Here is a 23,313-nt window from a genome sequence, read left to right on the forward strand (position 1 = left end):
ACATGATTCTCGGAAAGGTAGAGCATTATAGTGTCGTGTGAGCCCATTTGATTAAGGGCTTGGGGGAGCCAAAGAAGTGCAGAGAAAACTGAAGCCCACCAAAACAGCACTGGGACTGACTTAGACACTGGAGGTAGGGTTTGAAGATGGAAGCCTCGAAAAAAACTCATTCACTTTTCCTCCATTTTTTTTATATTGCTTGACTCATGGCAATAAATTATGTTGTTTTTACAATTTAAATTTATAATATTAGATTGTTTTGGAATAACCTTTTAAAAAGAGATTCCTGGATAAAATACCAGAGCTCATGTGATCAGATGAACAAAGCCAACTCTTTTGAAAGAGAAGTCACTAAGTGGAAATAGTCCAGTCTATCTCCTGTTTCTCTGCTTCTGAAATGTTATGTATCTTCTCCTTAAAACAGATCAGAGACCCCAAGTTACTAGGAGTTAGAAAGTATGAATTATTTGTTTTTGCAACTTACTGAGAAGGCCACTGGTTTCTTACCTAACTAGCCATTCCATACCCCTTCTTGTCCCATCTCTTTGTCCAGACCCTAATAACTTTCTCAGTACTGTTGCCTGTTGTGTCTTTAGTTTTCTTTCCCTTTGTAATTAGTCTCTTCTCTGTCCATGTTGTTCACTAGACAGTTCAGAAAGAGACATCCAATCATCTTCACCATGCATTAAAACCATCTGACTTCAGCTTACATTTCTGGCCTATCCTCCCAGCCCCTGAAACCCATGAACATCCTTAGTCTTCAGGCTCTGATACTGCTGTCACAGCCACTCTTCATTTCATGGGCATTCTAGTCTATCAGCCTTCATTCCTGCTGAAACCAGAAGCTCAAAGACAAAGTGAACCCCTCTGAATTCACCCCCGAAAAGTCCCATGTACAGATTCATTCAGCTCCTCCTCTGCCCCTGCCATAGAAGGATTGCAGTGTAACCGTGCTGTATAGCTGTTTTCCAGTGGGATGAAGGAATGAATTTGTAATGAACAAAGGAACCCAGAGCTTCTGCCTTCCTGTGCCCAATGAGTCCTGGCCTTCTCCAGCTAAAGTCAAAGATACCGACTTAGTAGTTGTTCTAGTTAGCTTTTCTGCTGCTGTGATAAAAACACTCTGACCAAAAGCAACTCAGGGAGAAAGATATTGATTTGTCTTATACTTCTAGATCATATTTCATCACTGAGAAAAGTCAGAGCAGAGACTGAAGCCATGGAGGAATGCTGAGTACTGGCTTGCTCACTGGCTCCTGCTCAGTTAGCTTTCTTACACAGCCCAGGACCACCTGCCTAGGGATAGCGCTGCCTACAGTGGGCTAGTCCCTCCCACATCAGTCATCAGTTGTGACACTCTCTCACAGACCTGGCCACAGGCCGGTCTGATCTGGGCTGTTCTTAAATTGAGTTCCCTCAGATGACTCTAGGCAGTGTAAAGTTGACAGCTGAAACTAACTAGGACAGAGATATTCAAGGGTCTGTCTTTGTTAATTTTTGCCATTGAGGAAGAAAATAATTGAGGCTTTCAGGTGCCTAATCGTCACAAAGTTAGGGTTAGGTTAGAGCAACTCTGCAGCAGAGAGCAGGAAACAGAGCATGGCTCTCCATCCACCACCCACCCCTGCTGTGGAGATGGGATGGTGGTGTATACCACAGCCTATGTGGAGGTCCAAGGACAACTTCTAATGTCACCTTTCACCCTGTTTGAGATGGGGTCAGTCTTGTTCCTGCTTCATAATCAGATTGGCTGGCCTTCCATCTTCCTGTGAGCCCACTATCCCCATCTCCCATCTCTTGGTAGAGACACACTTGGGTTACAGATGTCAGTGTTCCTGTGTCTGGCTTCTCTGAGCATAGCGTTTTACCTGCTTAGACATCTCCCCAGCTCTTCCTCCACTCCTGAAAGCCTGGCACGGTAGTGTAGCCTGTAACCCCAGCACTTAGGAGGGAGAAGCAGGGGGATCTCTGCAAGTTCAAGGCCAGCCTCATGGATGTAATGAATTTCCTGTACCGTGAGACTCTGTCTCAAAAAAACAAAATTAACTTGAAGGTTTCTGGCAACATAAACTTAGAAAGGGTTGTAAGATGGGGGAAAGCAGAGCTTACACAGCAAGCTTCTCAGATCCTCTGAGGAAGGCTACTGCAGAGGTGGCCTTGCTGGAAGTGATGCAGCCGTACTCCAGCTGCTGCTGTGTCTGAGCCAGGATTGAGTCAAGAGCCTGGGTCAGCATCTGCTCACTTTGAAAGGAAGCTGGCAGCTCAACCACCGTGAATTGTCACATACTCGTTATGATTGTCTTGTGAGCTGGCTCATAACTCTACCTCATGTCTGACACCACTGTGTTGTGTCTTTATGCAGCTGTGGAGTCACCATCCAGGTGTCTGAGGTGAAGCTGCTGTCCTTTTCATCTGGGCAGCTGACCGTCTTCCTCCCAGCCGAGGTGAAGGCCATCGGCACACAGGATGACCATGTCCTGCCTCTGCAGGAGCTGGCCATGCGGAGTCTCTACCACACCTACCATAAGTTTCCAAAAGGTACGTGCACAGGCCTTCTCTTCTGTCTTAGTCAGGAAACTCTTGGCTTTTATTCTGTTTTGGTTTTCATCCTAAATTTTGTTATCATGACAACATACACATTTCACACTAAAGTGACCATTTTAACCTAGTGTGTAGTTCCTGGTATTAGTATATTAGTGGTCTTCCTATCTCAGCCTTCCGTGAAGCTGGTCCTATGGTCATATGTACTTTTCTTTTCAAAGTCTTAGTGTTTTCAGCACTGGTTCCTTTGTTACCCCCTGCAGACACACAGAGCATTCACTAAAATGTGGTTTTCATTGCGAAGGACAGCAGTTCCCAGAGAAACCGTTTTAAGTTAGAGGAACCAGGGTATGCAGGTGTGTTTGGTTAAAGTGAAAGGCTGGCAGTAGGGAAGCAGAGGTGAATATCTCCCCCCAAAGAGCTAGCCTTGTCTTTCTGTTTCCTAGTTTCCAGCAAATGTAAGGTGAAGAAACCTGAGACACCTTTGGCAGCGCTATCAAGCAGGCCAGTGCTTGTTTTGGAAAGGGCCTCGCCATATGTAGCTTGTAGAGGTGTTGTTGGCACATATCTGAGGTGCCTCTAGACAGCACTGGGCAGGCCTGGGGACATGGCTCAGTAGTAGAGCATGTATGTTGCTCTGAGATCAGTTCCAGTGCCAACAGAAAGGGAGGGAGAAAAGGAAGCAAACATGAATAAACAAATGACCAGAACAGTCTTAGTAAGAAAATATATTTCACACTTTAAAATTTTTATTTATGTATGTATCTGTGTGTAAGTACATGTATGGAGTGGTGGGTTCCCATGGAGGTCAGAACAGGGCATCACATTCCCCCATACTTGATATGGGTGCTGGGACTCAAATTCAGTCCACTCTTGGAGTGTCAGGTGCTCTTAACTACTGAGCGAACCTTATGTCATGTGTTAAAGCTGCTGAATGCTTTATCTTTACATTTGGGGAGGGGGCGTGGAGTTGAACAAAAACAACTTACCCTTCCAGGAATATCTAGTTAGTCCAGAACCAAGCTGTTTAAAAAAATGTATTTATGGAGTGTGTGTGTGTGTGTGTGTGTGTGTGTGTGTGTGTGTGTGTGTGTGTATGTGTATACACGTATGAACAGTGTACATGTGGAGGTCAGAAGGTAACTTAGAGAAGTGTTATGTACTTACATATAAATTATAGTTTTCTAAGTGGATATTGTTTATTCTGGGCAGATGTAAAAGGCCAGAGAGAGAGTTTCTGTTTCCTTGCCAAGAGTAGCTGGTAAACTTCAGATTTCACCTCATTTTGAGCATTCTTGCCTCCATTGCATGTTTAACGTGGGTATTAAATGCTAAGTAAACCTGTGTCGAGGTGGCCTGGGTGGCTGGCATGGCTTGCTTAGACATGTCCTTTGTGGCTGACACTAGGCCGGGGAGGAGAGTTCACTTTGTTTGTGAGAATGAAACAAGGAAGAACTTGGCTTCCTGAGTCTACCTTCAGCTCTTTGACTTCCAGCATCTGATAGCTTTCAATAATTAGCCTTTTTTATAATTTAGCTTCCATTGGCATTTAATTGACCAAGGCCCTGATAGCTTCAGGGAGAACTTCATGGGAGCTGGTGAGCGTCTTCAGACCATCCTCCTTCAATTCTCTGAATTATGAAAGCCTGCAAAACCCGCTCTGCGTAGACGGGTGCCTTTTTGATCCTTGTTCCTAAGGACTATTTGATCTAATTCTTTCCTTGCCTCTGCCTCAGGACAGCTTCTAGCTGCTCTTAAAAGAGTGGATTTTCATTTTGCCTTAGTATCAAAAAAATAAAAAAAAATCTTTCATTTCCTAATAATGTTAGATTTTTATTGAATACCTATCAGATAACAGAATTTCCAACATGAAGTACTTTACCTTTAACTATTTGAACTTATTTGGTAACAAAGAGAAGTATTTTCAAATGTCTAGTTTAAGGAAATGGCATTTTTCACTGTGTGCCTGATTTTTTCTCTTGTGTTCCAGATCTGAACTTTTTGTCTCCAATCTCATTACCCAGAAGTCTCCTGGAGCTGCTGCACTGCCCCCTGGGGCACTGTCACCGGTGTAGTGAGCCCATGTTTACCTTCGTCTATCCCAAGCTCTTCCCCTTGAGAGAGACACCGATGGCAGGCCTGCACCAGGGGTAATCAAGCCTAAGTGGGCACTAGGGTTTACACCTGGGCCAGGGGTGCAGCATGGGAGTGAGGGAGTCATGCATGGAAGGGGTGTCGAGTCTGCAGCTTGAAGGGACTAAATCAGTGGTTCTCAACCTATGGGTCACAACCTCTTTGGCTGGATTGAAAACCTTTTCACAGGGGTCACCTAAGACCATTGGAAAACAGATATTTACATTACAGTTCATAACGGTAGCAAAATTACAGTTATGAAGTAGCAATGAAAATAATTTTATGGTTGGGGGTTCACAACAGCATGAGGTTGCAGCATTAGGAAGGCTGAGAGCCGCTGGGCTAAATGAAATGTGCTCATTTTCACTACTGTAAGAAAGCCTCCTTAGTTACACAGGTGAGAATGTTGTTTGGAGCAGCAGCTCATGGTTCCAGCTTGACCCCAGGTGCGCGCGGTGGAGGGGGGGTTAGGGGGACAGGCTTCGTATAAGGCGAGCTCAGCCCTTGTATTCACGGGGCATAACCGGAAGCATGTGGCCGCACTATGCACACAAATGCTTGTTTCTGTTCTGAATCTAGCACTTCCAACAGCATTCCCATGCCACTCTGTATTTCTTGGCAGAATGCCTTGAATTCATGAAGAATGTTCACTAAGTAAAATGCAGAGCCAATACTGTTATTTAGGGGAAGAATGAATGGCAGATAGTGAAAGGTAGGTGAGCACTGAAAAGTCCCCGTGTGCCTAGCCTTGGCTTATGGGTTTTCACATTTATTTATTTTTTTTCTTTTCTTGAGACAGGGACTCATATAGCCCAGACCAGCATGGATCTAGCTGTATAGCAGAGAATAGCCCTATCCTCCTACCTCTGCTTCCAAAATACTGGAATTGCAGGCATGTACCACCACATCCAGCCTAAGTTTGAATACATTAAAACTAGGAAGAAGAAAAAAAAGTATGGTATCTCGCTTGTCTATGGAGTATGGCATTTGGGGTGAGGAAGTTTCCAGATGGTTGTTGGTACTAGCAAGCATTTCCATTCTGATCATTTCTGTTTAAGACAGAATCTTGTTATGTAACAATGCAGGCTGGCCTCAAACCCGGGGTCTTTCTGCCTCAGTCTCCCGAGGGATGATGGGCTCACAGGTATGCGCCACCACACATAGCATTGTTGGGATCATTTTATAGAACCTTTCCAAGGTCATCTTCTACTCTCCTTTTCTCTCTCCTTCCCTGTCTTCTGTTCCCTTTCTTTCTTTTCTCCCAGGTCTTGGGAATGGAGCCCACAGACTTGTGGGTATTCTAGGCAAGACTCAGTACCCCCAGCCATGTTTTTGTTTCTTAATCTATGTGGGATAGGAGATAAAAAGCAAAGATGTTGCACTGAGATCTTGGGCAGCTTGCCAGGCTTCCCTGAGCCCCAGAACAAGGGCAGAGGAGTCTGCATAGTTGGCCAGACTTAGGATTAGCAGATGAGGAAGGCAAACACTGGCACCTGATAATTACTCAGCAAATGGAGCTACCTCCTCTGTCTCTCTGCTGGCTCCTTCCCCAAGCTATGCTTAGTTTTTCCTTGCCCCAAATATAATCCTATTTGTTATGCTTTAGGTTCCTGTGTCAACATTTTTGTATTTTTTGATGTTTTCTGGATACAGAAGCTCTACTTTGAACCTTTTTCATTTGATGCTTGTTCTGGGACAAACAAACAAGCCCCCAGTTCAAACGTATATTGTTTGTTTTACTATATGCACAATGTAGTACTGTTGAAGGGTTTTCCACACACGGCACCAGTTGTCTGACACTGTCTACCTGGACATGGTAGCAGACCCCACAGGTTGAGGGTCAGACCCCCAGACTATCCATCCCATCTAGGGACCACTCACAAGCCCCAGCTAGACTTACCTGTGCTTCTAACCAGTGGGTATACACTGGGGCTCCCAGAGCCCCTTCTTTGGGTTCTGTTCATTTACTTGAGCAACTCAGAGAACCCAGGGAAATACTTAAACCAACCTGTTGTAAAGACCATCACAAAGGGTGTATATGCAGGATACTCAGAAGGGGCCTGGGGAAGAAGTGTGGAGTGTCCTGCCTTTCCCCGGCCTGGGTATGCCAGCCTCCGCCTGTGTATGCCAACCTACTGGAATCCCCATGCATTCAGCTATCTGAAATCCCCTAAACTTGTCCTGTGGGCTTTTGTGGGAACTTCACTGTATGATCTGATTGCTGGTAGACCAGGTGTGGAAACCCGGTGGGGAGCGTCTTTCTAAAGCATTCTTGGTGTGTGTGTGTGTGTGTGTGTGTGTGTGTGTGTGTGTGTGTGTGTGTGTGTCTTCCCTCTGGGCTAGGACCTTCTGGAATGAGGAGAGTTTTAAGACTTTAGGAACTGCTATCAGACAAGATCGGATCAATGTTTTATGGCCACCTCTAAGACAGAAAAGTAGGAGGAAGATTAGCATATTTTTGGTTTGCCTTGGGAAGAAACTTCTGAGGAAGAAATCATGAACCAAACCAATAGCAACATATATAAACTATGTGTATTTATGTATGTGTATGTATGTATCACAGATTATTTCTAATATTAGGTGATCACATAATCAAACCTAATGGGATTTCATTTCAATTAAAGAGGACAGTAAATAAGTACAGGGATTAGGTTAACAAAGTAGACCCATCTATGAGAGCAGAACCATGACATGGTCAAGTGCACAGCCCTGATTCTAACTCCTCCACCTGAGAGAGAGATGGGGGCAAATAGTTGACCATCTCCAGAATGAGGATGGTATATTCTGAGCACCATCGTTGTGAAGAATCAGTCACACCTACATGAAGAGCACAGGGCAGTGTAATGAATAGTAGTAAGTCCTGGTGTTACTATTATCGTAGCTTAGGGACTTGCCCTTCTTACTTTATTGGGTCTTCAGCAAGTGATCTTCATTTTAGCAGCTTGTCAGAGTCTTATTTACTGGTCCAGCTGTAGTTAGAAATCCTCATGCATCATTGCTATACTGTTTCCTAGAAGACACCTCCTTAGTGCACACACACAGCTGGGCCAGCATGTTCCAAGTGCCCAATACATAATGGACTCTTTTCTTATCATAGAAGTCACTAAAATAAAGTAGATTTTTTTTGTGTGACCTTTACATGAAGTTTGGGCAACTTAATCATGATTCCATTTATGACTACTAATTTCCCCACTTCAACCTAGAAACATGTATGCTTCTCTCATCTCAGATGCGGCTGTGATAGTATGACTATACAGACGAGTGTGAGTAGCAAGGGCTTGGGTAGAGTGCCCCTTTGCTGAGCAGAACCGGGGGCCTTGTTTAAGCAGGAATGAAGTACCATGACATCAGCATGGGTTTCTGTGGGTTAATGCTGGGATCTGAAGTTGAGAGCCTGTGGCTTTCCTCCCATCGAGCAGCCTGCACTCCTCCGCCCATTGCTGGGGACGCTGTATCAGAAGCATGGGCTTTACTCCTGTAGTCTTTCTTTGTAACGGAAGCCCAAATGCTTAAATTTCCAGCTTATTGTTAGAAACAAAATAAATATTTTCAATACCATAAACTGTAAAAGGTTTAAACATTATTATTTTGAAGGGTTCTGATATGTTCAGTTTAGTTTACATTGAAATGATGTATTTTATCAGCCAGGATCTCAATTCATGTAGACATTGGTATTACTTTAAAAGAGAGCATATTGACTATTCTCTCAAAATATTAATGTCCATAGAAGTGTTAGTTTCTTCCTAAATTAAACAAAGTAACAATATTTCACATACGCTATAAATATTAAACATTCAAATATGTAACAGGGAGGAATAGCTAGTAAATTCATGGCTTCGGATGCTGTAGAAAACAACTTTTCATTCCCGGAACTTTACCATCTGTTTATTTAAAATGGAGGAGTTGCACTTAATATATCATTTATCAGACTGTAACACACATCTGGATTTTCCAAAGCATGAAAGGGCCTCCCATGTCCTGTCTCCTAACAGGAAGGTGACTATCCCATTTTCAAGGTGGTGTTAGTTTGCTGGTATGAACAGATGGCACAAGCTAGCCAACCTCACAACTGCGTTGTTTCAGATCTAGACACAAAATGTCAGCATACCTCAGTCTTTCTGGGGTCTTGAAAGGAGGATCTTCCTGGTCCAGGCCTCTCTCCTTGGCATTTGCATGGCTGTCTTGTCCCTGTTTGTACTCCTATCATCTTCCCTCTGTACTTATTTGCTTCTTTGAATGTCTCCCTTTTATGAGAACATCAGTCACCATGGATTCAGTCCTACCTTATCTGAATTATTACATGTACAAGGCAGTTTCCAAATAAGGTTCTGTACTAGTCAGCTCAGGCTGCTGCAGCCGAATACTGTTGATCAGGTGGCTTGAATCACGGGAATCATTTCCTTACAATTCTGAAGAGTAGAAGTCACTAATCACAGTGCCTGCATGTTTGAGTTCCTGACTTACAGACAGCCAGTTTCTTACTGAAAAAGAGAAAAGACATCACTACCTATCTGGTGTCTCCTCCAACGGCACTAACCATGTCAGGGTCCCACTCTCGTAATGTCATTTAAATACCTCCCAAAGGCCCCATCTCCATGTATATGATATGGAAAAGACACAAGTCAGTCCCATGGTAGTCACATTCTGAGATACTAGGAGATGGGACCACATATAAGGAATTTAGGAAAGAAAAAACTGTACTTAGAACAATCTCTAGTGCATTTGAGATTTTAAAAAAAGGGAAGTTTCACTTCTTTTTTATTAACATTTTAAATTTTTTTCATAATTTCATGTGTGTGTACATGTATATATTGTACTTTGATCATATCCAACTATGAGCCTCTTAACCCCTTCTCTCCACATCCAACTCCCTTTATCTTCTCAACAGATCTTCCTGTGTTAATGTCCTTATATGGGGTGTGTATGTGTGAGAAAAAGAGAAACCTACTGCTTTTAGTTGGGATTCCTTTTATGAACATGGGGGCCGGGGTGTCTGTTTACTTGAGGAAGGACAACTTAACATTGTGGCATCATTCCTCAGGGAGGTGTGGGGTTTCAAAAGCCCCTCCCCAGTCGGTGATGGAATTTTGATGGGCTCAGTCTTGTGCAGGTTTAACCACCACTGCTGTGAGTTCATGGGTGCAACCACTAAAGACAGTGTGTTTCATAGCAGTCTCTCCTGACTTCTGGCTCTCCCATTCCTTCTTTTTCCACAATGTTCCCTAAGCCTTGAGGTAGTTATGTGGATATTCCATTTAGGGCTTGACTCTCAAGTTGCTTATTCTCTGTACCTTGACCAATTATAAGTCTCTAACCATTTCCCACTGGAAGCAGAAGCTTCTCCGACCATGGCTGAAAATGACACTAAGTATGTAAACATGTTTAGACACAATGTGACAGTATGCCACCACCTCTTTGGGTTCAGTTAATCTTACTAGAGGAACTCCTAGCTCAGGGAAGCACTTGTGTTTGCCTGTTCATTACCAAGGATATTACAGAGATTCCTGATGAGCAATCAGGGGCAGAACTGCACAGGGCAAGGCATGTGGGAAGTGTCCCGAACCACCATGCCCTCTGAGATAGACTGCCCTCTACTACCATGTGCTCCACCATGTGGAAACACTCCAAACCCAGTTCTTTGAATTTCTAATATAATTCATAAATGTAATAGGTTCAGTCATTGGCTACTGGGAACCAACTCCACACAACACTTAAGTTCTCCCCAGATGATGGGGTGGGGCAGAAGGTAGGAACTATGTAATTGTACATTGGGGGTACCAGTCAGGCTATCAGCATGCAGAAGATCCCGAAGGGTTTAGGATCATTGTTAGGAAAGGAACTTGAAGACCTCGTGTAGTTCCAGAGTGTTACCTTCAAATGCACAGTGTTACCCCCTTTCGAACAGAATAGCTCACTGCATCCCAATATGTAAAAGCCCTCTCCTCCTTCAGCACCAGTGCTTTTTGGATTTTGTTTCCTGTAAGCCAAGCTGGCCTCCATAGTCCTGGGATTATAGACAAGAGCCACCATGCCCACCCAGACATAAGCCACACACCTCTGGACACCTGAGTTTTGACAGAGAAGTCCAAAATATACACCGTAGAAAGATGTTATCATCAATAGAGATGCTGGTCAGTCGGGTGGCTACATGAAGAAGAATGTAAATAGATCCTATATATGACCTTGCACAAAATCTAACTCTAAATAGATCCTGGACTCAACATAAGGCTAATACCCTGTATCTGATGGAAGAGAAAGTGAAGTAGCCTTGAACTTAGTGGCACAGGAAAAGGCTTTGTGAGCAGTTACCAAGAGCAACAATAAATGGGACCTCATAAACCTGAAAAGCTTCTGTATGAGAAAGGACACCATTCAGGCAAAGTGGCAGGCTACAGGATGGGAAAATCTTTACCAATTATACATCCAACAGAGGGTTAACATCTAAAATAGAAAACTGAAACTGAGCATCAAGAAAACGACCCAATTTAGGAATGTGGGGTACACAGCTAGACAGAGTTCTCAAGATGAAATACAAATAGCTGAGGAACACTTGAAGAAACATTCAACACCTTCCTCATCAACTGTTAAGTGCAAGTTCTTGCCTTAAATTGTTTGAATTAGGTATGGGCGAGACTTAGAATGTAACTCCTTCTGGACAGAATCCCTTTCCATGTGCAGACAGGAAGCAGAAAGTCTCGGCTGCCACTGGGTGATGTGGGACAGGTGGAGGCTACATGGCCCCATTTAAAACAGAAGAACTTTAGAAGGAAAAAAGAGGTCCCAGGCTCTAACAAGTTCATGCCCCAAAGAGTTCCATCCTCTCTGTCTTCTATGTCCTCTAGCAAAATGTCCCACCCCTCAGGCCTGATAAGCCAAAGAATTGAGATGGTCCAACCTCAGGCTGATTCTTTCCTTCAAGCCTAGCATGCTTGCTGCCAAGATAGTTCTCAAGCCCATTCTGATGCATGGTCTTCCTCCATCTTACTTTCAGCAGCATTTCTGCTGAAGTGACCAAGAGTCACACACCTGGATCTCTTTGCTCAAGGTTGTACTGCCACACCATACCCACCATTTTGTTCAAGAAAGCTTGAGAATTTTTCAAATCTTCAAGGTCTGCTTTGTGGTTGCTTAGCAATTCATTCCCCTTTATGCTTTCCCTCCGCTTGCATCTCACTGTAAGCAACAAGAAGTCAGCTCTTGGCTGACTTCCTGTTTCTTCACTGGAGCACACTCAGTGTTGACTTCTGCTAGCATAGTGTTCATGATGGCCCTGTATCTCTAAGACAGTAAAAACGCCCTCAGTAGCCCCCGTCTTTCCTCACCACATTCTCTTTTGTTTCTCTGAATAGGCTTTTTCTGTCATGCACCTGAAAGTCTTCCAGCCTCTACCTGTTACCCAGTGTGGGCACCGTTTCCACATTCCCCGGTGTTTGTTACAGCAAGCCGCCACTTCACTGTAGCAAGTTCTCAGATAGATTTTCTTTTTCCTCTCAGAATGAGAAAGGAAGAGAGGGGGAAAGGTTGACTGATTTCAAGGACAGTTGTTATGGAGCAATCTTTTTGTACACTGTGAAGCTGTGTCTTTGCTAAGGTGCTTTCTGATTAGTTTAATAAAAAGGACTGATTGGCCAGTGGCTAGACAGTATTTTCAGGGCAAAGAGAATGCTGGGAAGAAGGGCGGAGTCTCAGGAGTAGCAAGGAGACTTGAGGGGCTGCTACTCAGAACTGCAGGGTGGCCTAAGAGTGGAAACTCACAGGACTTGATACTGGAGATGCAGGCAGTCTCTTGTCTTGGGGAGAATGTCTGTCTACACCTTTGCTTTTAAGATTAATGGGAAGATGTCACCTACCTTATGGTAGGGATGACCTGCTTAGCTCAGTCAGTTCATTTAAATATTAATTGTATCTAAAAACAATAACCATGACAACATTGAGGCTGATTTGCCTAAACAATTGGAACGTATAGCCTAAGCAATTTGGCATAAAAGCAGCTGCCACAGGTTCTAAAAGGTCTCACTTAAATCACCGGGGTGTTCAGAAACACTGCCAGCATGCTGAGTTCCTTCCAATAATGCTGAGTTCAGTATTTTTGTAGCAGATATTACAAAGTGCATTGGTTTTGGGTGGTTAATAGCTCTGATTTGTGCAGTTGGGCCCTGAGTGTATCGTGAAAAGAACTGGCACCATGAGCTCCAGCTTGGAAGAGATGTACTACAGGTACATCTCTTCACACGGTATGGCAGTCTAGGGCGCCTCCTTGCTCAGCTATTGCTAAGTTAAATTGTCATGTCTCTTCCTTTCTCATTCTGAGAGGAAAAAGAAAATCTATCTGAGAACTTGCTACAGTGAAGTGGCGGCTTGCTGTAACAAACACCGGGGAATGTGGAAACGGTGCCCACACTGGATAACAGGTAGAGGCTGGAAGACTTTCAGGTGCATGACAGCATTTAACTTAGCTCAGCATTTTCCTGTGGTCCTGCATAACTGTAACCCTTACTTTATGAGGCCTGAGTCTCATGGTGGAGCTGAGATTTGAACCCTAGCAATCAGCCTCCAACTCTGCATTTTAACCACTGTATTGTACAGTGAGGATACTGTTGAAATAGTGCTCAAAAGCCAAGTGATATCGGTAATACATTGTTTGCATGGATGTTTGGGTTGGTTTTTTTTTTTTTTCTTCTAAGAGAAGTGTATTTGTTGACACTGTCTTAAAGTAACTCATGAAATGTCCTACAAGAAAAATGCTCTTCAACATATTTGTACGTTTGTTTTGTTTTTATTTTACCCAAGTATTGGGATGGAACCTAGGGCCTTTCATGTGCTAGGCAAGTGCTGGGCCACTGAACCATATCCCCAAGCCTCTTTTTATATTGTGCTTTGAGGCAGGGTCTCCTAAGTTGCCCAGACTGGCCTTGAACTTTCAGTTCTCCTGCATCAGCCTTCTGGGTAGCTGGGATCACAGATCTGTGTCATTGCCCCCAGCAGTTCTTTATTGTTTCTTTTTTATTGCATTATTCAGAAATTGCTGATAGACCACCTCGTATGTGCTATGCTCTGTATGGGAATGTACTATAACCAAATCACCTACTTCTTCTCACTCCCGGAATCTGGGGCAGCCTCTGGTCCTGCACAGGGATGCTCTCATGAGAAAGTCTCTGATGGTGCAAATGTGATGGATGTTTATGACGGGTTGTTCGCTAGGTGACTCTTCCTCAAGTTATGTGTGTGGGATTTCGTCCTATCAGCTCTGGTAAATATTATTTTTCTTTTGGCTTGAATTTCTGTAATGAGTCAAAGATATGCTTTTTATTTTTAATCAGGAAACACATTTACAAAAGAAAATCTCACATTTCTCATGATGCCTGTGGGCTCCAGTTTGTGCCAGCAGCATTGTGATTCGTCTCCTCAGGAATCGCAGTAGCTCTGTATTTTAAAACTAGCTCAAATGCTCTTTCTCCTGCCTCAGCTGTAAATACACACAGATTCTGAGGATGTAGAATGCCTTGTGTCCTTTGTAAAGCTTGTCAGCTGCCTTTCCTGACTGGAGCTACTGCTTAGCTCAGATGCTCCCCCTAAAACCCTGGTGCACACACACCCTCACTGTGGTGGTAGTGGTGGTGGACTCACCAGTAGACTTGTGACAACTCTATCCCTAATACAGTTAACAGACACAGCCAGATGCTACTGGGGCCTCTCAGAAGTGGAGACATGTGCAGCCTTGCCATGTCCTGGTAGCACCAGTAGACACCTCCAGGTCACTCTCCCTGCCAGGCCCAGGCCTTCACAGACTCAGCCGCTTTGCTTAGAAGCTTAACTGTAAAAGCTTGGTGGTTACAGTATTAAGGATAGTGTCCTTGCTATGAAGGAGCTGACTAACCAGTGGCCAGAGAGCTGTCTCAGCAGTTCAATGTGTACTACTCTCACAAAGCACCTGAGTTTGGTTCCCAGCACTCATGTTGAGCATCTCACAACCACCTGTAACTCCACCTCCAGAGGCATCCAGTGCCTCCAGCCTCTGAGGACACCTGCACTTACATGCACCTGTCTACACACCAGCGCGCGCGCACACACACACACACACACACACACACACAGTTAAAACTAAAGAGTCTGGTTTTATCTGCTAATTCTCCAAAATGCATTATACACCTAAGATCTTCTGTCTCTGAAACCACTTTTCTTGTGACTTATACAAATGTGTATATTCTAACATTGAAAAAAAATAGCTAGGGCTAGGGTTCTAACTGACTTACTTATTCAGAAGGGCAGGGACATAGCTCAGCAGTAGAGTGCTTGCCTAGCATGCATGAGTCCCTGGATTCGACCACCCCTAGTACTAGAGGGAGAGGGAGGGAGAGGGAGAGGGAGAGAGGGAGAGAGAGGGAGAGGGAGAGGGAGGGAGAGGGAGAGAGGGAGAGAGAGGAGAGAGGGAGAGGGAGAGAGAGAGAGAGAGAGAGAGGGGAGAGGAGAGGGAGGGAGAGGGAGAGAGAGAGAGAGAGAGGGAGAGAGAGAGGGAGAGAGAGAGAGGGGGAGAGAGTACTAGGGGTGGTCGAATCCAGAAGAAAGAAGAGAAGAGAAGAGAAGAGAAGAGAAGAGAAGAGAAGAGAAGAGAAGAGAAGAGAAGAGAAGAGAAGAGAAGAGGACAATTACACGCAATGCAAAATATCTAACAGAAATCTTATGTATTTCCTGAGTTAAGAAAAACAATTCCAGCCAGGCTTGGTGGTTCCAGACAAGGGAGTATCTGAGGCAGGGGGATTGCAAGTCTTCTGGGCTGTGGAGTGAGTTCAAGGCCAGCTGGAAAACATAGTAAGAAAAAAGACCATGTCTCAGCCTGAAAATAAGACAGCTGGAAACACAGCTCAGTGGCAGAGTGCTTGCCTAGCATGTATCATGCCTTACAGTCAGTTCCTGGTACCACAGAAGGGGACACAGCAAAGTGAACTTCCCTTACTGCATTTTCACTTTTTAAAAGATAGGTCTGTTTGGTTTTGTTTGGTTATGTTTGTTTTATGGTTTGCTTGTTTTGTTTTGTTTTGTTTTGTTTTGTTTTTTAAAGACAAAGTCTCACTGCAAACCTGAAACTTGTTCTGTAGCCCAGGCTAGCCTTGAACTTGTCATGGTGCCACCTGCCCTTTGAAGTGGTTCTTGTGTCTCTAACTTAATGTAGGGGTTTGTTTCCATGATTCTCAATCCTGTTGATTGACAGTTGAGGTTGTCCATCCCTGTTACTAGTACACTCATGAAGCTTTTCTGGGATTCTGGTCCCTTTCAGCCAGCACCAAACTGCAGCTGTAATAGACTGAATGCAGGTAGAGTGACAGCTCTATTTTATTCTTCTCTTGGAAATTGTTTTAGATGGTTCTTGGGCCTAGGTTTTTTTGTTTTAGCTTTTGTTTTTTATCTTATTCTTGCTCTGGTTGGTTGGTTGGTTTTTGTCTCCAAAATCCCTTTTTGGATTTTCTGTGAGAATTGCATTTATCGTATAGACCAATTTGTGCAGAATTGATGTCTTTACAGTACTGGATTTTCTAATGAATGCAGTATATCTCCACTGATTGAGGCTTTCCTTTTTTTCTTTTATCGGCATCTTATGATTTTCAGCATATAAACCCTGAAATGCTTTGTTTATATCCAAAGATTTCACTTTCTTTTTGTAGTCATAAATGGTATTTTTACTCCAATTTCCGTGTGTTTATTGTTTGTATAAAGAAATACGCTTTGTTTTTGCAATTGTCTTGTATGCAGTAGCTTACTAGTTTTTTGGAGTATTTTTTGTAGATTACATGGGATTTTCTGCATAGATAATTATGTCTTACCATCTGCCAATAAATAATATCCTCCCTTCTGTTTGCCTTTTTTTCTTCCTTTCTACCAGTGGTTATCATTTCTGGGACTGTGCTGTGGTTTTGAGACTAACTCCTTGCCTCTCTCACCATCATCGCAGGGAAAAACCATCTGCTTTTTCATTTCTAAGTAGAATGGCAATACCATTTACTTTTAAATACATTCTTTTTCGCAGATTGAAGAAGATTTCCTATATTTGTACTCTGAAAACAAAATCTTAAAGGGTGAAAGATGTATTTTGTCAAATGCCTTGTCTACCTTTCCTTTTAAAGATTTATTTATTTATTTTACTTTAAGTGTGTGACTGTTGGCCTGCATATATGTATGTGTACCATGTGCATGCCTATTGGATGCCCTAGAGCTGGAGTGACATATGTTTGTGAACCACCATGTGGGTGCTGGGAACTGAATCCAGGTGCTCTGCAAGAGCAGCCGTATTCTTAACCCCTGAGCCATCTCTCCAGCCCTCTCTCTCTTTCTCTCTCTCGCTCTTTCCCATTCTCTCTCCCTCCCTCCCCCTTCTCTCTTTCTTTCTAGGTACAGGGTCATATTCTGCAGTCCTGGTTGGCCTGAAACTCACTGTGTAGCCCAAGCCAAACTCTAACTCATGACAGTCTTCCAGTCTTGTCCTCCCAGTTCTAGGAGTCTGAGCATGAACCACTACTCTCAACTCCAATGCCACTTATAAGTATCAATAAGCCATTTGATTTTCCCTATTTAGCTTGTTGATACATTGATTCATTCAAATATTCAGCCACCTTGCATGTCCAGAGTGACTTTCACTTGATATATATATGTATGTGTATATATATATATATATATATATGTATATATATATATATATATATATATATGCTATCTTGAGTACCCTTTAATCTATCCTCATGAGCGATATTAGTCTATAATATTCTGGGGCTTTGGAAGATAGTATCTTTTAAATTACAAATCAAGCTTCATCAGTGGTCATAGGTTTCCATGGGCTGTCTGCTTTATCTTGGCTGAGTTGAGTTTTGGTCATCTGTGATCTTCAAGACAATGATCTTCTATGTTGACAAGTTCATGTATTCAAAATGGTCATAATGTCCCCTATTCCTTTTTAGTAGCTGTGAGAGCTGTAGTAATAGTTCTGATTTCATTTCCAGAAGAATCTGTGTGCCATCTCTGTCTTATCCCGGGCTTTAAATTGTTGGCCTCCATCTAAGAGATAATTTTCATTCCATTGCTTCCTTTTCTTTCTGTTTCCTTCTGCTTGCTTCCCTGTGACATTCCATCTTCCTAAGCCTTACACCCTCTAAAGTCTAACAGAGAGCTCTGCTCATCATCTCACTGAGTCCATGCTTTTTCGGTCCATTTCCTGAGGGTCTAGTAACACATTAAACTCTGAGACCTAGGTAAAGCACCCTTGTAGGCCAAGTCCAACCATCTGCTTGGTTTCTTTGACTGGTGTTCTTAGAATCCAGGTCTCATGTGCTCTCTGGGTTTTCACTGGGACAATATGGCAAGACTCCTCCAGTATGTGTGTTACCTCCTGGGAGCTAGTCTTTGGGTGCTCTCTGGATGATGCTAGGATTTTACTCTTTATAGCCCTGCGGGCCTTGAGTATGGGTGGTGATGGTGGGTTCTGCCTGACTAGATAGGCACTTCCTTTTCAGACAGCCACCTTCTGTGAAGCCTTTGAACCCCTTTCGTGTAAAAGAACACTAATTTTCTCATAAGGTGGACATATTCATTTCCAGCATGAAGAAATCTCTAGAGGCTCAAGGTTCTTGGATTGGTTCTGTCCAAAGCCTCAAGTTCCTGTCCTCACCAAACAGAGCCTTTGCCTTATGATACTTTACATGGTCCCCTTTTCCCAGAGTTGAGCAATAGTTGATGTACACATATGACAATTGGCATTGGGATACCCAGCACCCACATAAAGCTGTGCTGGGATAGCAGCCTGTCTGTAACCATAGCCCCCAGGAGTCAGAGATGGAATCCCAGGGCAAGCCAAGCAGCCAATCTAGCTGAATTGGTGACTCTAGGTTCAAATGAGAAACCCTGCCTCAGTATCGAAGGTGGGAAGATCAGGGAAGATACACAGTGTTGGCCTCTGGCCCCACACATTTGTGCACACTCATGCATCCCATACACATTCTAACAGATGCCCACACTGCACATACTTATACATACAAGAAGTCAAGATATCTTCACCTGGTATGTGAGCTGCTATTTGTTGTATTTGGGCTTCAGCTGTATTCTTTAGCTCATGAGAAAATGACTCCTTTAGGATTACCATAGAGACTCTAGCCCGGTCTTGATCTGAGATTAGAAGATGCTAAGCATATCTGGTTTTTGTTAGTTGTTTGTTTGTTTGGTTTTTAATTCTCTTTGGTCAGAAAAGGCCAGCTCACTCCCACAGACTTTGAACTCACCACAGGGCCATAACTATCAAGTGTTCCAACCACTGGCTCTCCCAGAGCCTTGCCATCCACGGTCCTTCTGTCTGACACTTTGAGTGCATATGCTCAGCCGTGCAGCTTCAAAGGTAGTCTGCGGAGGTTACTTTCCAGGACCACAGAGGAAGGCCAATAGTCTTAAGTGCTGAGCAGTCAACACAGGCTGTCCTGTGAAAACAATAGACTGCTCTCCCCTCACCGGAGGATGGATGACTCTGGGTGGGAGGAGAAGGCCTCTCAGAGCCTGCACTGTCCAGAGCATGAGGAGCCCCAGGGAACTCGTGACTCATTGTGCAAAGGTGCCCAGCAGGAGTTTAAGAAGAGCATCTCTGTTATGTAAGGCCTCTGAGTCACATAAGCAGATCCTGAATTACTTCTGTGAGCAGTCTGGGTGAATGTACTAGTGGGTAAGCTCCTTCCCTGGTAGTACTTAAGCTCTGCAGCTTGTTTGTTCTACAGCTAAATTGGTGGTGCTTTCTTATTTTCCTTTGATATTTCTGTTGTTGTTGTTTTGAGACAGGGTCTGACTCTGTAGCCCAGGCTGGCACTCACAGTAGTCCTGCCTCAGCCTTCCAGGCACTGGGAATAGAGATATGAAACACTGTATGTAACTGTGACTTGTATAATGTACTTCAAATTCTTTGATTGCCCTGTTGTCTTTAAAAGGTGGAAAAGCTTTTTTCCTTAGCTGCTAATGGGGATGGTGTGTCATTCAGACTCCAGTGATGGTGGGAGAACACATGCACACACATGCCTTACCTTCTGCCTGGGCTCCGCTTGAAAATGGCATCTCACATCTCATGCTTCTATAATGCAGCCTGCTATTCATGCCGAGTCACTTATTCTAACAAAGAGAGACTGTTTCCTCCGGTGGGGAAGAACCAGACACTTCACTCCTGAGCTAACAGTGCTACTCTCTCCCTTCATCCCCCAGGAGGACAACTGTTGGCTTCGTGGCTTACTGCTGCTCCACCCAGTGTCTGCAGACTTTTGACCTGCTGAGTTGATAAACACTCAAGAGCCTTAGGAGCACTGCCAGCTGACACTGCAGCTGCCTGCTGTCGCCCAGCGTGTGTGGCGGGGCCAGGAGAGTCCAGCCGGGTGGAACAGACCCTTCCATCCCATCCAGTCCTGTCCTGTCCAGTTGGGGGTCGGGGTGGGGGGCATGCTGAACTCTCTGGAAATGTCCTGATTGGGCTTCACAACTGAAAGGCCTTCACCCTCCCGTCAAGTTGGAATATATCCTCCCCCAAATTAAGGACATTTTGTTTTCTGTGTTTTTCTTTTTATGTGAGTGTCTCATACATAAACTATGTAGTCAGATGAGCTTCCCCACATCTAATTTAAAGCGAGTTGCAGCTCCCTGAAGAACTCTTAACTTGATAATAGAACCAAACTAACTGTTGGCCGACATACCTTCAGTGATGATCCTCCTGTATTTCCCCAGAGGATCATTCTCCTGGAGATTATTCTCGAGGCGTCTCCATTGGAAACTTGTCAGTTTCTACAGTCTCAGCAACCCTTATGGCTTCAGCAGTCCTGCACAGCAGGGCGGGGTGCCCAGGCTGGCGCAGCAGGCCCCAGAGCACACGCCCTCTGGAAAGTTCCTGCCTTATTTCTAAGTTTTGCAACCTATGAAGACATTTTTTTTGAGAGGGATTTAAAAACAAAAATGTAGATACTAATTAAATACACTCATGTTCTAAACTACAACAGGAAAACAAGTTTTGAAATGTTTGGGGTTGTTTGCTAAGATTTTCTTCTATAGAATTGGCAAATTTGAGGCTCCCGATTCTCCACTGTGGATGAGGCTTAGTGGTATTTACCCATACGTGAAATCATCTTCATTTTGATTCTGAATTCTCACTAGGAAAACAGAAGTGAACGGGTCCACACCCCACCTCCAGCTTTTGCAAAGCCCGAGCTTGCCTTGCAGAGAGACTTGCTCTTTGCGGGGGAGTCACTGATTTCATCTGCCTTTAAAAGGATGGCATTTTAATCTGCTTTGCTTCCAGATGTTCATCTGGTTGCTGTGTAGTGGTTCTTGGGGAGGGGGGGAGAGCAGGGACAGTTTTATGTCTTAGTGGTATAACTTATATAAGACAAGGTTGAAAGAAAAGCAAGAAGGGTTGCTTGGTGGAAAAGCTATTTCCAAAAAATGTGGTTGATGACATTTTATTAGCCATCCTAACTGTAATTCTAGGCTCTAACAGTGCCAAAAAATCCTACATAGTTACTGACAAACGTGTGATCTCTTTGCAGTCACACCACCTGCTGCCCCAAAAGCAGACTCTCCTAGTAATGGCAGAGGCAGAAAAGGACCATACATGCCAACTTTATCGTCACTGTTCTTACTTCCTCCTGTCCCTTTCAGAACTTGGTCTGTTCAGCCTTAACATTTCAAAGGCCTGGAGTATAAGAGGAATCGAGGGTCTGGATCAAATGTGCCACTCCTTTCATCCTTTGGAATAATGGAAGTTTCAGTATAACCCCTACATGTATATAAGTTAGAGGGAGAAAATGTGACCTGAAACTTCGCATATGTGTTTGGCTTAAGTAACTGCTACCCACCACATGAATTGTGGTAAATACATGCTACATCTTTCTGTTTCACCCTCTGCTGTCATAAGACCCTGATACTCAAGAGCTCTCACTGAGATAATAAGGTGTGGAATACTTCTGTTTTAACGTGTTCAAATTTTTACAAAGGTGTTTATACTCCAGACATCTTCTATTAGGAACCTCAGTGTGTTGCGCACCAGCAGTGGGCTGGGCAGACAGCCTATAGCCGTCAGTCTTAATCTTGGGTGCAGTATCTGGGCTTAATTGATGAGAAAGAGAACTTAGAAGGTGGTTTCCCTGGTGCTGTTCCTTGTGAAGACATGGTGCTGGACTCACTCATGTCATTGTTAACCTTTTGATATTATAAAAAAAAAAAAAAAACAAACATTATCAACTGGAGAAAACTTGCCGCTATGCTGCGTGCTCCAATTGTGTCTAAACCTTTGGGGGGGGGAAGGGGAGGCTCATTTTGTATCTTCTTCCTTCATTTCCTCCCTCCCTTTCTTTCCTGGGGACCCCATCCTGAACACTGCACATGCTAGGTAAGTACCCTGCCGCTGAGCTATACCTCCAGCCCTATATGTTGTTTTTCCTGATCAGGTAGACAGATATTTCATACAGTGACAATAATGAGCTGCTTGGAAAGTGTAATCTGTTCAGGTTGGTTTTCATCTTCAGCCCATGTGTGGTTGATGAGTGCTAAGTTAAAAGCTAGGCTGGCCTTGAGGACAGGTCTTTCTATGATGTATACTAGAACCAAGGCATCTTTTTAGTTGATTTCCCGCCGGTGTTCCTCAGTACAATTGTTACCATATCAAACAATCCAGCTTATATGACATTGTGCAAGCGAAAATGTTGTATCTTCAATGAATTATATATGTGTGTGCTCATATATATGCATATATGTATGTATGTGTATATATACATGTATATATGTGTATGTATGTATATTTATACATTGAAGATAGTCTTTTTACTTGCACATATTTGTGCATATATATACATTATATGTATTTAATATTTTGTTTGATATATATATACATATATACATATATATATATATATATATATATATATATATATATAGTTGCTGATACCCCCAATTCCTCTCTCCCTTTTCACCACATCCCCTCTGCTTCCATGTCTTTTGTGTGTGGCCTCCTGAGTGTGATTAGTTCCATGCCTGAGTGCGAGTGGGATGTCAGTCACTGAAGCAAGGGTAACTCATCAGGGCTGTACCACTGAGGACAATGACACCTCCCCTGGGGACAACCTTCACCTAGAATATCCTGGTGGAGGGCCTGGTTGGCCTCTCCTGCATCCACAGTGAAGCACCGACAATTCCAGTTCTGTCAATGCCTTGTTTTTAGGAACACCGAAGAGCCCTAATAGTAGCCCACTCTGACAGAGCAGAGCGGTGAACCATGTTTGCTATCTGGTCCTCTTTTAGAAACATCTTGTGGTAGTCACCATGAGCACTCACTAGAGCTCTTCACACACATCTCACTGTTTTAACACCCATCTCACATTGTCTTACACTGAGTATTACGAGTTAAAATATGCTCTAAGAAAAAAACCTTCAATACTACCTTATAGACTCCACGTGTAATTTTCATTAAAATATACGAGTACTGCACAGTCTTCCGGGGCTTTCAAAGCTAGCTTTAAGATTAGTAGTAAAAGTAAATTTCTCAAGTTGAAAACTCAGACCTTACTTGGACCATAAAAGGTTCAAATGTGATAAATGCTTCGACAGAAATCAAAACATGTTTAAAGTTATGAGCACAGATTG

General features: G+C 43.5%; 1 protein-coding gene across 2 annotated transcripts in view; it reads left to right on the forward strand.

The window, feature by feature from the left end:
• Lrrc28 (leucine rich repeat containing 28) overlaps positions 1-20,222 on the forward strand; it is a 123,616-nt gene extending 103,394 nt beyond the window's left edge. For both annotated transcript variants that reach the window (XM_027408117.2, XM_027408119.2), the window contains 3 exons: positions 2,363-2,538; positions 4,532-4,691; positions 19,894-20,222. In XM_027408117.2, coding sequence (XP_027263918.1) covers positions 2,363-2,538; positions 4,532-4,691; positions 19,894-19,966 — 409 coding nt within the window. In that variant the 3' untranslated portion in view covers positions 19,967-20,222. The remainder of the gene's footprint in view (positions 1-2,362; positions 2,539-4,531; positions 4,692-19,893) is intronic.
• Positions 20,223-23,313: the final 3,091 nt, after the last annotated feature.

This window comes from Cricetulus griseus, chromosome 3, assembly GCF_003668045.3.
Source record: "Cricetulus griseus strain 17A/GY chromosome 3, alternate assembly CriGri-PICRH-1.0, whole genome shotgun sequence".
NCBI lineage: Eukaryota > Metazoa > Chordata > Mammalia > Rodentia > Cricetidae > Cricetulus > Cricetulus griseus.